Genomic DNA, 14,695 nt, shown 5'->3' with positions numbered 1-14,695 from the left:
AAAGCTCCGGATGGAGTCAGTTTCTCTCCTTCTAGGTTTCTGTGCAAGGACTTTCCCCCTCCTCCTTCTTTTAAAGGAAAGCAGAAGTGCTTGAAAAACAAGTTTTGCTGAAATTCAAGACTATCTTAGAGGTCCTGCACCTGAACCTTGAAGACTCCCCAATGACACGGCCCCTCGAAACAAGTCTGCCTTGGATGAGAGCTCCTTCTTCAGCTTAGGTCCCTTACTCAGGTCCTGTGGACCCGGAATGAAGACACTGCAGATGCGGGGACATGCGGGGTTTGGCTATGTCTTGTTCAAGCCCAAACCCTGCAGGACCACCCAGGAAGTGGGGGAGGGGAACCACAGCTATCAGCTAAGACCTGGACCCACTGATGGATGCTGGGAGGTCCTAGTGGTGAGAAAGGGTGGGACACATGGGTCTGGGGGTGCGGGGTGGGGGGAGCTGAGAGCCTGAGCCCAAGATCACGTGTGGGAGGGGCCAAAGACAAGATGATGCAAGTCAAGGCTCTTAGCCTAGTCCCGGCCATCCTGCAAATGCCCACTGGGCAAGGTCCTTCTTCCTCAGCCCTAGAGGACTGACCCATGGCAGAGGGCCATGTAACAGGTTCCACTGTAACAGGTTCCACTTCCGTACTGCCTCTAGGAATGGGACCGCAGGCAGCTCTGAGCCTCTGGGCTGTAAAACCACTCGGAGTGTCCCTGTGGGTTCTGGTTGTGCGGGAGCTCATAGCACCAGTCAAGAGCATCAGGGTGATGCAGCAACGCCTCAGACAAAACAGCAAGAGACTTGGGGGAGGGGTCAAGTGCAGCTTAGGGAAAGACATGGGAAAACGCATCATTTGAGGTCAGAAAAAATGTTCAAATCAGCCAACAGGGCTTAAGTTTTTGACTCCCAAGAGGAATTCGGAAGCATTTCCAGGACAAATTGAGCCCTTGCTAAGTCAGGATTTCACATACATTAGCTCTTCTCCAACAGCATCTAGATGGGGCACGTATTACCCCGTCCCAAAGGGACTTGGCCCAGCATGGACAGGACCTGAGTTTTCCCCACAAGGGGGAGGGGTGGGCAGTGCACAGCCCGCTGAGCCTGCTTCCTGCTTTAAGCCCCAGGGAACAGAAAGAGCTGCATTCCACCAGGCACCTCGGAAGGGGCTTCCTTCCTCCCAGAGGACCTGGGACTATATGCAAAGCCCCATAGCAGCCACGTGGTGGGACAGAAGATAAAACACACCATTTCTAGAGCTGTCACGCTCTCCCCACCACCCCCAGAGTCTGCGTTAACTTAAACACCCTCCGAGTTCTCATCTCACCAAAGCTTGTGGATGTAACATTTTATTTTTCCTTCTCTAATGCTCAGTCACCACCCTTGATTTCCTTCCCTTGGTCACTGAACTTCATAAACTGAGGTGTGGATGCTTCAGTGTCCTTCCTTTCCCAAGAGGATGCATGATTATAAAAGAGGCTTTGTGGTTACACATTCCTGCACAAGCCTGAGGGGGTGGCCCCAGAAGCCACCGCAGTAGTTCCAGGAGGTCATAAGGACCCCAAGAAATCCGAGGACCCCAGATCCCCGCAAGGACAAACACTCCCTAAAAGCACCCCTTCCGGCCCCCAGGTTAACACAAATACATGAGGAATTACCTGCTCCTCTACAAACAGGTGCTTTCCACACCATCTCTTTAAAAACGCCTCCATATGAGGTGGTTACATTTTAAAAAGGTTTGCGCTGCTGTTTAACCTGGTGACCAAGCTGACTGGAAACAGTGAAGCAGATTACTGTGGCTGTCTCCCAGGAGCCTCCCCCAGCTCATCCCCGCTCCCCAGCCAGCTGTGGCAGCAGGTGTGTGGCTGCTGTACTGACCGCAGTCAACAGTCGCTCTGGCCGCGGGGAGCAGGCTGCCCAGGACGGGTGTCAGGGCAAACGGTCTACCTGTGAAAAACTACCGGCTCTTTGGGGGTGGGGGCTCCCCTCGGGTCCGGCAGCCCCACCTCCCCCCACTGCGAGCTCCTCCTGGGACTTTGCGGGACTTGGGACGAGGACCTGGGCGGCCGTCTGGGTGGACAAGGGGTCCCCCAAACGTAGCAAAGGGAGTTTCCGTGCGACCGGAGCGGCCTTCCGGAGCACCGTCTGCGGTCCACGCGGGAGAAGCGGCGAGCGGGCGCCGCCAAACAACGGACCTCCGCGCATTGTTCTCCCGGCGGCTGCTCGGCGCTCGGCCGCATCAAAGGGACCGCGCGCAACCCGACACCGCGGAGGGCGCGGGGACAGAGGCCTGGGGCCCGGGGCCCGGGCGACGCACAAAGGCTGGCCCTGGAGAAACCTGAGCACTTTTGCCTCGACAGGTTGGAAACCACACGGCTGCGCTCCGCCCCGCGCTGTCCGTCCTCCCCGGAGACCAGCCGGACTCGGCGCGGCAACGCCGTGTCCCAGAGGTACGAGCCGCTGCAGCCGCCCAGGCGCTGGGAGGGACTAGGCCGGTGGAGGCGACACAGGCCTGGGGTCGGGCGTCGGATGCCCGGGCGTCTCCGAGCCACCGCGCGTGTAACCGCCGCCACCGCTACCTCGGCCGATCCCTCGCTGGCCCTCTGCTGCAGCGCTGTCCGCCGAGCGCACCAACTTCCCCGCAGAGTTGCCGAAGTTTGGTCACGATACGAGGATCTCAGGACGCGGACGGTCCGCACCATCCCCAGTCCGGCCCGCTCCTCGGTCCCAGGCGCGCCCAGGTGGCCCGAAGCCCGCAGTCGAGGACACTCCGGACATACGACCCCGGCCCGACACCGTCCCCCTCCAGTCGCAGCCCGCGGGCCAACTGCACGCGTGGGCAGAGCCGGGACCGCCTCCCAGGACTGAAGCCGAGACGGGCTGGGCTGAGGCCGTAGCCGCCTGGGACCGGCCGAAGATCCGCACAAAGTGCGGCCGGAGGCGGGCGTGCCCAGCGCAGGCACTTTCGTGTCGGCACTGGTCTTACCTGGCTCGGCGGACGCTGCGCTGACCCCGAGCAGCAGGACCAGGTGAGCGAGCAAGTCCAGGAGGCGACGCCGCCGCGGCTGCAGCCAAGGCCACCTGCGGGCACAAGCCACAGGTTAGGGCACAGTGCGCGCCCCCGTTCCCCGCCCGTGCGACCTCCCAGCCCCCGCCCGTCTGGGGCCCTGAGCGGCCCGCACCTCGGCGCCATGCTCCGTGAGCCGGATGTCTGTGCAGCGGGATGCTGCGAGCTCAGCCTCGGTGCACCCGCTCGGCCGGCGGAGCTCTGGCCGCCGCGGGGGCCAGGCCGGGGGGAGGGGGGGCGGGCGGGGGCGGGGCTGGTCAGGGGGCGGGACGACGGGCCTGGGACGCTAAGACCTACCAGGGCAGGGGCGGGGCGGGGCGGTGGGTGGGCAAGGGGTGGAGCAGGCAAGAAAGTGGGGACGGGCCCTGGCAAGGGGCAGGGCCGGGCGCCGAGCTCTGCACGCGGCCCTGGGCCCGGGGCGTGGAGTAAACCCGGTGAGGAGAGGGCTTCGGACCCCCGACCTGGCTCATCGGCCTGTCCCCGGGTCCTAGCACCCTTCCTCTGCAGCCGCAGTGTTTCTCCCCCCGCCTCAGCCACACCTGCCCCTACCGCTGCCCACGACAGCCGGGCACCTGCCCTGGGCACCCGGGGTCTCGGGCTCCAAACCTCGGGTGTACAGCCCTGAGTTTATTTGGGAAGGTGACGGTAATCAGGGGATTGGTCCTCGGGTCCTGAGTCCGATGCGGCAGCGGAAAGGAGGGCGATTTGAACAAAGACGTTAACTCGCCAGGGGGCAGCGGTTGGAGGAAAGGGCAGCTGGGCTTCTCCTGCCCACCCTTTCGGGCACAGTGACCGCGTCGTGGCAACCCACCCGGCCTCGCCACTTTCACGGGCTCGGAGCCCAGCACGGTTGCATCCCCAAGGCCCACTCCCCACATTGCACCCCTTCTGGAACCCTCCCAGGGGATGGGCCCTGCACTCCAAGAGGCCTCTGCCCTGGAGTTCCAGCCCCCAAGACCTGGTCTGGGAGGCCCCTCCCCCTGCTGGAAGTCCAGTTGCACCCCACCCTAGCCTTCCAGGCTCCCCCAGCCCCTTCACCCCCCTCTCCCCCAGCCTCCTCCACTCTGGGAGCTCTGGTCATTTCTTCTTCCTCAGGCCTGTGCTCCCAACCCCCACCTGACCGCCTGACCTCAGTCCCTCCCTCCACCAGGCAGCTGCTAAAGGGGTCCTGTCCTCAGACCACCCACAGGCCTCTCCAGGCAACCAGAGCCCCTCACATCGGCCTCTTAAAGTAAACTCACATTTCCCTGAATCTGATCCCCTCACGGTTTGCAAAAAATAAGGTTCCCGATGCCATCAAAATCAGGGGTCCCAGGGCCATTGCCCTTGGCTTAGTATCTCTGCTAAGCCCTCTGGATTCACCCCCCTCCTTCTCCGTGCCACCTCCTGATCCTGGTTCACCTCCTGCCTGGAGCCCTGAGCCATGTCTGCAGTGCAGACTCTGGGCCTCTCCACACCTTGCTGGGCTTTCCCTACATCATCGGCACCCCCAACCTCACCATCTCTCAGCCTAGATCAGCCTAGAAACCAAGGCCCTGGTCTGGCCCCCTCCACACCCTCCTGTATGTATCCACCCACTCTCAACCACCACCTCCCCAGGTCCTGGCCAGCAGGATGCTCCTGGAGCCTCCTGCAGTGGCCCACAGCCCCTCCCTCCCTCCTTCTATCCCCCCCCCTCCACTGCTCTGCAGCCTTAGCAGAGGGCCTGCTGGGATTCCAGTCCCATGGCATCATCCCCCCTCCCCGCTCCATTCTTCAAAGGCTGATGGGTGCTGCTGGGCACCCCAGGCCGTGTCTGTCCTGTCTGGCTGCCCCTGTCCACCTGCTCACCCCTCCGTCATCACCTGCTTCCGAACCTGGAGTCCTTCTCCTGATCCCATGAAAAGGGTGTTCATGGCCCATGGCGGCGAGGAGAGAAAGCAACTTAGAGGATTATGACTACATTTTTTAAAAATGAAAGAGAACAGCATTGAATAGAAATGCAAAACTTGTTGTCTGTGTGGATGGAGGGTTGGGTGGGGTCCATGTGCACGTGTGTCTATCAGTAGGCATGTGTGCAGTGGATGCACGAGTCCGTGTGTGAGCAGTTCCTATGACTGTGTGCTGTTGTGTATCAGTGTTGCTACTGGACAGAGCTTGGGTCTGCTCGCCAGATCACAGCAAAGCCAGCCTACTGATGCTGTGTTGTGATGAAGGAGAGTACAGTGAGTTGTTTTTTTTTTTAATTAAGATTTACTTATTTGTTTTGGCTGTGCTGGGTCTTCGTTGCTCTGCGTGGGCTTTCTCTAGTTGCTTCCAGTGGGGGCTGCTCTTTGTTGCAGAGTGCAGGTTTCTCATCGTGGTGGCTTCTGCTGTTGTGGAGAGCGTGGGCTCTAGGGCGCGTTGGCCTCGTTGCAGTACATGGGCTCAGTAGTTGCAGCTTGTGGGCTCTGGAGCCCGGGCTCAGTAGTTATGGCACACAGGCTTAGTTGCTCCATGGCGTGTGGCATCTTCCCGGACCAGAGATCGAACCAGTGTCCTCTGCATTGGCAGGTGGATTCTTAACCGATGAACCACCAGGAGAGCCCCTACAGTGATTATTATTGCAGGTGCCAAGCAAGGAGACCAGGCAGCTCATGTTCATAAGACCCAAACTACCCGATGGCTTTCAGAGAAGGCAGTGTTTGGGTTGAGGGCTGCAGCTCATGAACTTTCTTCTGATTCGTTGGTGATGAGGTAATCAGGAGTCAGTATCATCAACCTTCTGTCCCAGCCAGTCTGGGGTCTGCATGCTTGTGGTCAGCATGTGGTCCCCCTCCTCCACCTGGGCAGGGTCTTGGTTTCTGCAGAACAAAGATATGGGTCAGATTGTTGTGCGCATCCCTCGAGGAGAAGCTAGGGCCCTGCTTTATCACTGACCGTTGTTGGAGCTATCACCGCTGCTGTGGGCTGGCTGCTTTTCCTTTGTTTCTGGTTCCCTGGCTTCTCTAATTAGTAACTGCTCTAATCTGAGCTTTTTCTACAAACAAGGACCGGGGAGCACAGGAGGGCTTTTGTACCCCGGAGGGCCCCGCAAGGTCCTGTGGGACTTCAGTGTGTTCGTGTCTGTGGTAGGCACGTACTGGGTCCTGGCAGCGTCCCTTCCTGTGCCTTGCGGCCATCTGTCCATCTGGCCATGGGCTGCAGCCCTGCTCCAGGGTAAGGAAGTTGAAGGGCAGGGGTCTTCAATGTCTTCCTTCTCCCCTGCCTTCCCAACCCAGCCCACTGGGCCTGACCGTGGTTCCAGGAAGGAGAACCTGGAATAAGACAGCAGTGCTGAGTCCCTGCTCACACTGGCAACTGGGGTTTAGCCATGTCTCTCCTCTCTCAGGTCGGAAGCCCACCAGCAAGGGCAAGCCCCTCTCTGTGGGCTTTGGAGGGAGGGCCAGCTTCAAAACTACACAAGTGGCCTTTTTACTGTGAAACACTATTACTGCTGAACTCACAGCTGTGAAAATACACATCTTGTGCTTATTTTTTTTCACTGACTGTCTTATCACAGACTCACTGCTAGGTGTCTCCACAGTTCCCGTGGCTTTTGCATCTTTTTTTTTATTAGAGCTTTACTATATCCACAAATATCAATAATGTGCCATCACTGTAGAAAAATACAAACTACAGACATGTGCGAAGACAGTAAGACCCCCAGTGCGTGCAAGCGGCGCTGGATTCTGTGTCTCCCTGCCCTCCTTCAGAGCAGGCAATGGCACCCCACCCCAGTGTTCTTGCCTGGAGAATCCCAGGGACGGGGGAGCCTGGTGGGCTGCCATCTCTGGGGTCGCACAGAGTCGGACACGACTGAAGTGACTTAGCAGCAGCAGCAGCAGCTGCCCTCCTTCACAAAGACTCCCACCCAGGGAACCGGGTGCTGTTGCGTGCAGGCAGCCCTGCCCTCCAGGAGCAACAGACCCAAGTCAGCTCCTCCCAGAGAAGGAGGACCCCCGCTCTGCCTGGTGCTGGGCGGTCCTCGGAGCACAGTCTGGGCAGCAGGGGAGGGTCGGCCCCTGGGGGCTCCACAGGGGCTCCGGAGGGATGGGGGAAGGGTGTCCAAGAGCAAGGGCCCTTGGTGGGAAGGGGGCTGGAGAGAGGGCCAGCCCGAGCGCAGCGCAATTCTGGAACATGTGGTATGTTTGAGGGGTGGGTGGCATTTGGAGAGAAGTATCAGTTGGCCTGTCCTTGGGTGCTGGCCTCTCTCCCTGTTCCTTATGCTGTTCCCATCTCTCTCCACTGCAGTGGGCCCCACAGCTCTTCCGCAGGGAGAAATGACAGATGACACCCAGCTCGTCCCGGTGACACGCAGGGTTGGGGTCTCTGGGACACCCACCAAGCAGGGACCCACAAGACCAGGATGCTTGACTGACGGAAACAGAGGCTCCACCCCTCCACGGCCGTGGTTTGTGTTTTCAATCGATACAGGGCTTTTCCAATGACGAGGGACCAGCTGCAGTCAGACCTGTGTGGTGGGCAACTGCTGGTTCCATGGGCGCATCCTGGGTGGGACTGTGGGTTTGTGCAGGGAGAGAGAGCATGTGCAGGGAAGGGGCTGAGGGCCCAGCAGACAGAGCAAGGCCAGGAACAGGAAAGGGAGGACATCTGACCTCTGCCCGAGCTGCTCCTTCTCGTTGTGTCCAGAGACGCCACTGGGCTGGCTGCAAGACAGAAGTAACTTTTCACTGGGGAAAGGAAAGTGGTAGACAGAGCCGGCTGTGAAAAGTGTATCCAACACAAAGTGTATCCAACGTCGTATCTAGCTCCAGACCTGTCACATGTCAGTCCTCAGGCCCTAATCGCCCGTCCACCGTGTCTGAGACGTAACTGCGGCCGGAAGATGAGTGGACCGGCCAACCCTGGCCCTGGACCCTGGCCTCTGATGGACTCTGCCCCCCACCTCCTCTGCCGCCCCCGTCTCTTCTCTCCACCCCACCGGGCACATCAGGGTAAGCGTGCATATTTATTAGTTTCCGAGCCTGCTGCCCTCACGGCCAGTGTCTGCCTGGGGCCCAGGCATCACAACTTCTGTGTTTTCACCTGCAGCTCGAGACACCCGCCTCTGGTGGACCCTCAGTAACTACCCGCCAGATGAAGGACGGGATTGCCACTGCCTTTTGCAGCAGGCAGGTCCGAACCCTTCCCGGCGGCCTCACCTGGATCTCAGCCTCCAACCAGCAGAGCGCTGGGCACCAGGTGGGGCAGCCGATGAAGCTGGTTTTCTTGGAGGATTTGTTGACAGAATTTGAAAACAGCAAGTAATGATGACACGTACATGAAACGGACTATTACGTCCCCAAGAAAAATCTAATTAAACGAGAAATGTGTATGTGGAAAAGCCACGTCCCACCCTGTGAACACCACGTGGCACCATGCTAGGAAACAGGCGAGTGAAGAGGTGACAGCCTGCTGTGAGAAGTGACTGTCAAAGCTTCATAAATACACGTTTCTATTAACCTTGGCCGTGCCATTTCCTCTTTTCCCTGCTGCATGGAAATGCCTCAGCTCAGGCTGAATCACAGGGGAAAGGGGAGGGGCCCCCGAATTCTCAAGTGCATCCTCTAATGACCTGGGACATTCCTAATCCCCACTGAGGCTCATCAATACAAAGGAAGTGCATGTTGCCAACTCCCGTGAGTAGAAGGAAGGGGTCTGGGTGACCCTCCGTCCCCTCATTTCCTGCCCACCTGGCAGCCTTCCAGCAGAAACAGCATCCCCGGTCCCTTCTGTTCCCTGGGCCACGGCCTTATTCAGACAAGTTAATCAGTGTTGTTTGTCCCACCCAGGTGACTGGGGTGACTGCTCAGGGCAAACCAACCCCCAGCTGCGTGTACACCCCCAGCACCACACGTGCACACACAACCTGTGTCTGCTGTCACTCAAGAGCAACATCAGAGCATCAACCCTGACTCAGCCAGGGCGCTGCCTGGGTCCTGTCTGCCCTGCCCCCACCCTCAGTGTCCTCGCATCTCAGCCTGACCTCCTGGTCCTCCGAGCAGTTCTGATGGCTACCAGCAGCCCAGCACTCACCTCCACGTCAGGCTGCTTGACTTTCCTGCAGAGCGCTTCTCAATAATGCTCCTGTTCTCTTATTTGTTCACTTGTCTGTTACTTATCTGTGGTCTTCCCACTTCCCTCCGGGAGAATTCAGGCCCCTATCCCTGCCCAAGGATGGGGTCTTTGCTGTGTGCATGGCAGAACAGAAGGGAGGGAGGGAGGCAAGCAGGCGTATTTCACAAGTGACACCAGAGCCCAGGATGGAGCCTCCAGGGTGGGACTGCATTGTACCCAACAATGTATGGAACCCAACACAGCCTCCAGCCTCCGTCCTGGCATGTTCCTGGCACCATTCCTACACTCACCCTCATCCCACTCGGAGAGGGACCCAACTGAACTAGCTCCACTATAATCACTGAAAACCCGAAATGTTGCAAATAAGGGCCCCCCATCTGCCTCCACGCCTCAGCCCCCCTCAAAATTAGTCCTTGTCACTATCTTTTTGCTGGCTTTCAAAAATGCATTTCATAGATATTTGTTACTTTATAAACCTAGAAAGTTGTTTAGTAAAATTTTAAAAGCATGCATGAGGTAACACTCATGGTTCTAAACTTTGCCGTGTTAACACAATAGCTCTTTTCACGTCAGCATATACACATTTATTTAAATTGTTGTACATGCATTCTGTGGGAATCATACTTAGTGATCCCACTATTAATGAGATTTAAGCTGTTTTTGATCATTTGCTTAAAATAATGTACTTCCTGAAAAGAGATGGGAACAGTGAGACAGAAAGACATGGATAACGTCGAAAATTGGAAAACATGATAGGTAGATGGAGATAGTTTTGTTAGGCTGGTCAGTAAATGCCACTTAGCCAAGCAGAGATTCCACGAATCTGAAAGTAACTCTACAGCAAGTATCCAGATTGAAGCACAAAGAGAACCCAGAACGAGAAAAGAGCAGAGTTATGCGTTTGAGGTCCGTGGGACAATGTCAAACAGTCTGTAAAACTGGAATCCAATTTGATGGATAAAAGAGACAGAGGGAGGAGTAGAGGAAATATCTGGAGAAAGTAACTAAACCATAGATCAAAGCAGCTTAGAGCAGACGCATCAAGATAAGTGCCCCAAAGTCAAACAAACAAATAAAACCAAACAAAAAAATCCCTTAGCATAAACATATTCAAGCTGCTTAAAAAAAAAAAAAAAAAAAAAAAGACATGAAAAAAAAACTTCTAAGGATACCAGAGGGAAAACGTGTGCATTCCATGCGGAGAAATAAAGATAAGAGTTACAGCAAATTCCCTTCAGAAACCATGCCTGCAGGATGCCAGCAAAGGGCTATCTTTATAGACCTGGGAGAAACAAGTGTTGGTTCAGAACTCTGAACCAGTTAAAAAACTTTTAAAAATTATAAGTTAAAACGGGGCTATCTCAGAGGAATAAGAACTATGGGAATTCACTGCTGGCATTCCTGCTTTATGAGACATGATAAATGACACTCATCAGTCAGGAAGAATATAATATTAATCTGCCAACTGGATCTTTATCAAAAAATGAGCACCAAAAATGCAGGAAATGAAGATAAGACAGATATCTTTTCCCCTTATTTTTAATTGCTGTAAATTGTAGCTGCTATCAAGAGTGAAGACAGTAGCGCTGTATTGGATTGATAGGACAAGTGAGAGTTAAATGTATTTATATGATCATAACATCGGGACAGCCGGGGGTGGGGGGGGGCGGGGAGGAGTTAGGGGACTATCCCTGAAAGGCCCTTACCCTGTATGTCAAATAGTCTAATGCTATTTGAAGGCAAACTCTAATTAATGTAAGATTTATATTGTAAACCCAAGGACAACACTAAATTTTTTTAAGAGATAAAAGTAGTAAGTCAAGGGGGGGACATAAAGCAGAATGATTAAGAAAAATGTTCATTTAACCAAAAGAAGGCAGAAAAAGAGTAAAAAGAGAAACAAACCAAAAAACCAGTTTAAACAAATAGGTGAGTGGTCTAAACACACCAGTTAAAAGGTAGAGATGGTCACACTGGACTTTAAAAATCTATGGTATATCTATAAAAAACCCATGTTAAATATAGACATATATAGATTTAGGTATAAGGATGAAAAAAAAAAATCCCATTCAATCACTAACCAAACTAAAGTCAAAGCAGCTATCTTGCTATCTACAGTTTTTGTTGTTGTTGTTCAGTCGCTCAGTTGTGTCCAAGTCATTGTGACTCCATGGACAGCAGCACACCAGGCCTCCCTGTCCTTCACTATTTCCTGGAGTTTGCTGAAACCCATGTCCATTGTGGCAGTGATGCCATCCAACCATCTCATCCTCTATCACCCCTTCTCCTCCTGCCTTCAATCTTTCCCAGCATCAGGGTCTTTTCCAATGAGTCAGTTCTTCTCATCAGATGGCCAAAGTCTTGAAGCTTCAGCATCAGTCCTTCCAATGAATATTCAGGGCTGATCTCCTTTAGGATGAACTGGTTGCATCTCCTTGCAGTTCAAGGGACTCTCAAGAGTCTTCTCCAACACCACAGTTCAAAAGCATCAATTCTTCTGTGCTCAGCTTTCTTTATGGTCCAACTCTCACATCCATACAAGACTACTAGAAAAAACTATAGCTTTGACTAGACGGACCTTTGTCGGCAATAATACACTGCCTAGCTTTTCTTCCAAGGAGCAAGACTTTAGAAGAAGGAATATTATCAGAGATAAAGTGGGACACTTAGTAAAGATGAGGGAGTCAGTTTTGTGAGTTCACAGTCATGGATGAGCAGGCTCCTAAACAATGGTCTTCAAGTACAGGAAGCAAAACTTGAAAGGGTGGAAGGAGAAACAGATTCCCAACTGTGGTTAATGTCAACAACACTCAGTAATTGTTAGAACACATAGACAGAAAAATCAATAAGGGCACAGAAGACATGAACAATACATCAACTACCTAGACTTAATTGATATTTATCAAACTCTCCCCCAATAATACTCTCTGAGAAGAAGAATATAGGCAAGGGGCATAAGGCAGGCTGGGGGCGAGTGCAGAGAGACGCAGCATACGAGCTGTGGGAGTGAAGGAGATGCTCCATGCCTATCAGTTGTTGGGAAGAACTTCTCTGCAGAGGAGCACCACCCTGCAATAAAATGGAATTAGTTACTGATCTGCACTAAATGCAGTAAATGTCACAAAATCATGCTAGGAGAGAATCCAGACAGGAAGTATACACTATGGCCTCATCCAAGTGGAGTCCTGGGAGGACCACAGGGTGGACCAGGGCCTGGGCTGGGCAGGGCGGGTACAGGGAGCACAGATGATAAAGGGCCAGGACACCTCTGCCAATCACATACCGATTTATTTGTTCACTGTGTGGGTAGTGGTGATGGATTCCCAGGGGTACACACAGCCAATGCACACTTTATCTCCAGCTTACTGTGTGACAATTACAAGTCAATAACGCTATTAAAAGCACTTCAGCAGAGACAGCTGGGACATCAGCTCTCTTCATCTGCACCCTGGTTGGGAGCACACAGAAAATAGAAGTTAGCTGAGGTTACAACCATTGGTGGTGTGTGCTAAATTGCTTCAGTCATGTCTGACACTGGGTGACCCCATGGACTATAGCCTACCCGGCTCCTCTCTCCATGGGATTCTCCTGGCCAGAATACTGGAGTGGGTTGCTGTGCCCTTCTCCAGTCATTGGTGGTCGTGGTGGTCAAAATTAGTAAGCTTTATTTAAACTTCAAAAATAACGGGTAAAAGGCAACTTTAGCTTTGCTCCTGCTGAGACTCAGATGGGAGGACCTGAGCAGGAACCATCCTGAGAACGTCTAGTACTCCCAGTTAGGCCACAGAAAAGAAGGGGTACCGGGGATGGGGCAGGCAGGAGACCCCCACAGCAGGACCGAGGGTCCCAACATGGCGCACCTAGGGCAAAGACGAAAAGCCCATTGGAAAAGGACACAGAACATCATGCAGACTGTCTCAAAGGGCTTTGTGAGACCTGTGACATTTGGCTCTGGTACAGAGCTTTCTCAAACGCATGGAATTCCCTGAGTGGCGGGGCGGGGTGACACGGGACCTTTTCTTTTTCATGACAAATGCTTTCATCCACCCCTGAGCTTATGCTAATGAAGTGACTCTGGGAGGATGGGGCTGGTTGCCAGAGGAACCAACCACCGGATTAGAAGTTGGGCAAAGGCCTAGGGAGGGGAGAGGGGCTAGAGGTGGTGTTGATGTTAACCAGCGATGGCCAATGATTTAATCAGCTGTGCTTCATACTGGAGCTCCCCTAGAAACTGCACATGAAAGTTCAGAGCTCAGAGAGCATCTGGCTTGGTGAGCACCCTGTCCTGCTAGGTGGCCGATGTGCCCCAGGCCGTGGGGATGGAGCTCCTTGCTCACCACCCTGCTCAACCCCTTTATCTTCTGTTCAGTTGTGTCCTTTATAATAAACCACCAACAGTAAGTCCAGTGCTTTCCTGAGTTCTGTGAGCTGTTCTAGCAAATTATTGAAAGAGGGGTTTGTGGGAGTCTCTGATCTATAACCAAGTTGGACAGAAGAGTGTCCAGGAGGGACCCCATCCTGACACCTGGCATCTGGGGGTCAGTCCTCAGGGACTGAACCCTTACCTTGTGGGGTCTGCTCTGAATCTGGTGCTTAATGTCAGCATTGCCCAGCAGGGAAGCTGCACATTTGGTGTCAGAAGGACTGTGTGTAGAGAAGTGGTTTTCCTGCAACGCCTGCTGAGGGTGGAAGGACCTGGGAGATGCCCTTAGCCCAGCCAGTGGCCACTGTGTCTGCCCACTCTCAAATCCCTCCCACTGACATCTGGCTCACGGTTGGGCTGTTGGGCGAGAACCTGGGGGCTGGGAGCACAATGCTTCAACAAGTGCTGTTGGAGGGAAGGGGGGGCAGCGCTGAGAGTGGGCAGCTCTAGCTCCATCCCCCTCCCTGAGACCCCAGAGGAGCCCAGATGCTGACCATCATCTCACCCCACCCCGAGCTGCTGGCCTTCCAGAGTGATCCTGACCAAGCCGGGACTCAAGTGTCAGGGCCGTGGACTGGGATGGCCTGGGGTGGCCTGGGGTGGGCTGGGGTGGCCAGGCCTGGCGTGGCCTGGCAGGGCAGGTTCCCTCTGCGGCTGTGAAGGAGAATCTTTCCAGGCCTCCCTCGTGGATCCGTGTGGCATGGCTTCAGATGCATCACTCCAGTCCCTCTCAAGGCTCTCCTCCCCATGTGTTTCTCAATGTCCCTTCCTCTCTTCTCACAAGGATACCAGTCCTGTGGGTTTAGGCCCCAACTCCAGTGTGACCTCACCTTGAAAGTGACAGTGTTAGTTGCTCAGTCATGTCCAACTCTTTGCAACCCCATGGACTGTGGCCTGCCAGGCTTCCTCTGTCCATAGGATGCTCTGGGCAAGAATACTGGAATAGGTTTCCATGCCCTTCTCCAGGGGATCTTCCTGACCCAGGAATCGAACCCAGGTCTCCTGCATTGAAGGCAGATTCCTTACCATTTGAGCCACCAAGGAACTAATTACATCTGCAAGGACCCCATTTCCCAACAGGGCCCTGTACTGAGATTCTGGGAGGACATAAATCTTGTGGAGACACCATTCAACTTAGCAC

General features: G+C 54.4%; 1 protein-coding gene across 1 annotated transcript in view; it reads right to left on the bottom strand.

Annotated features, from left to right (window-relative positions):
• Positions 1-3,260, bottom strand: part of COL18A1 (collagen type XVIII alpha 1 chain) — a 96,355-nt gene extending 93,095 nt beyond the window's left edge. The window contains exons 1-2 of the mRNA XM_055569839.1: positions 3,169-3,260; positions 2,973-3,067 (exon numbers count right to left, since the gene is read on the bottom strand). Coding sequence (XP_055425814.1) covers positions 2,973-3,067; positions 3,169-3,179 — 106 coding nt within the window. The 5' untranslated portion in view covers positions 3,180-3,260. The remainder of the gene's footprint in view (positions 1-2,972; positions 3,068-3,168) is intronic.
• Positions 3,261-14,695: the final 11,435 nt, after the last annotated feature.

The sequence above is a fragment of the Bubalus kerabau genome, chromosome 2 (genome assembly GCF_029407905.1).
Source record: "Bubalus kerabau isolate K-KA32 ecotype Philippines breed swamp buffalo chromosome 2, PCC_UOA_SB_1v2, whole genome shotgun sequence".
Lineage (NCBI taxonomy): Eukaryota > Metazoa > Chordata > Mammalia > Artiodactyla > Bovidae > Bubalus > Bubalus kerabau.
This window is presented reverse-complemented; position numbering and strand designations above follow the sequence as displayed.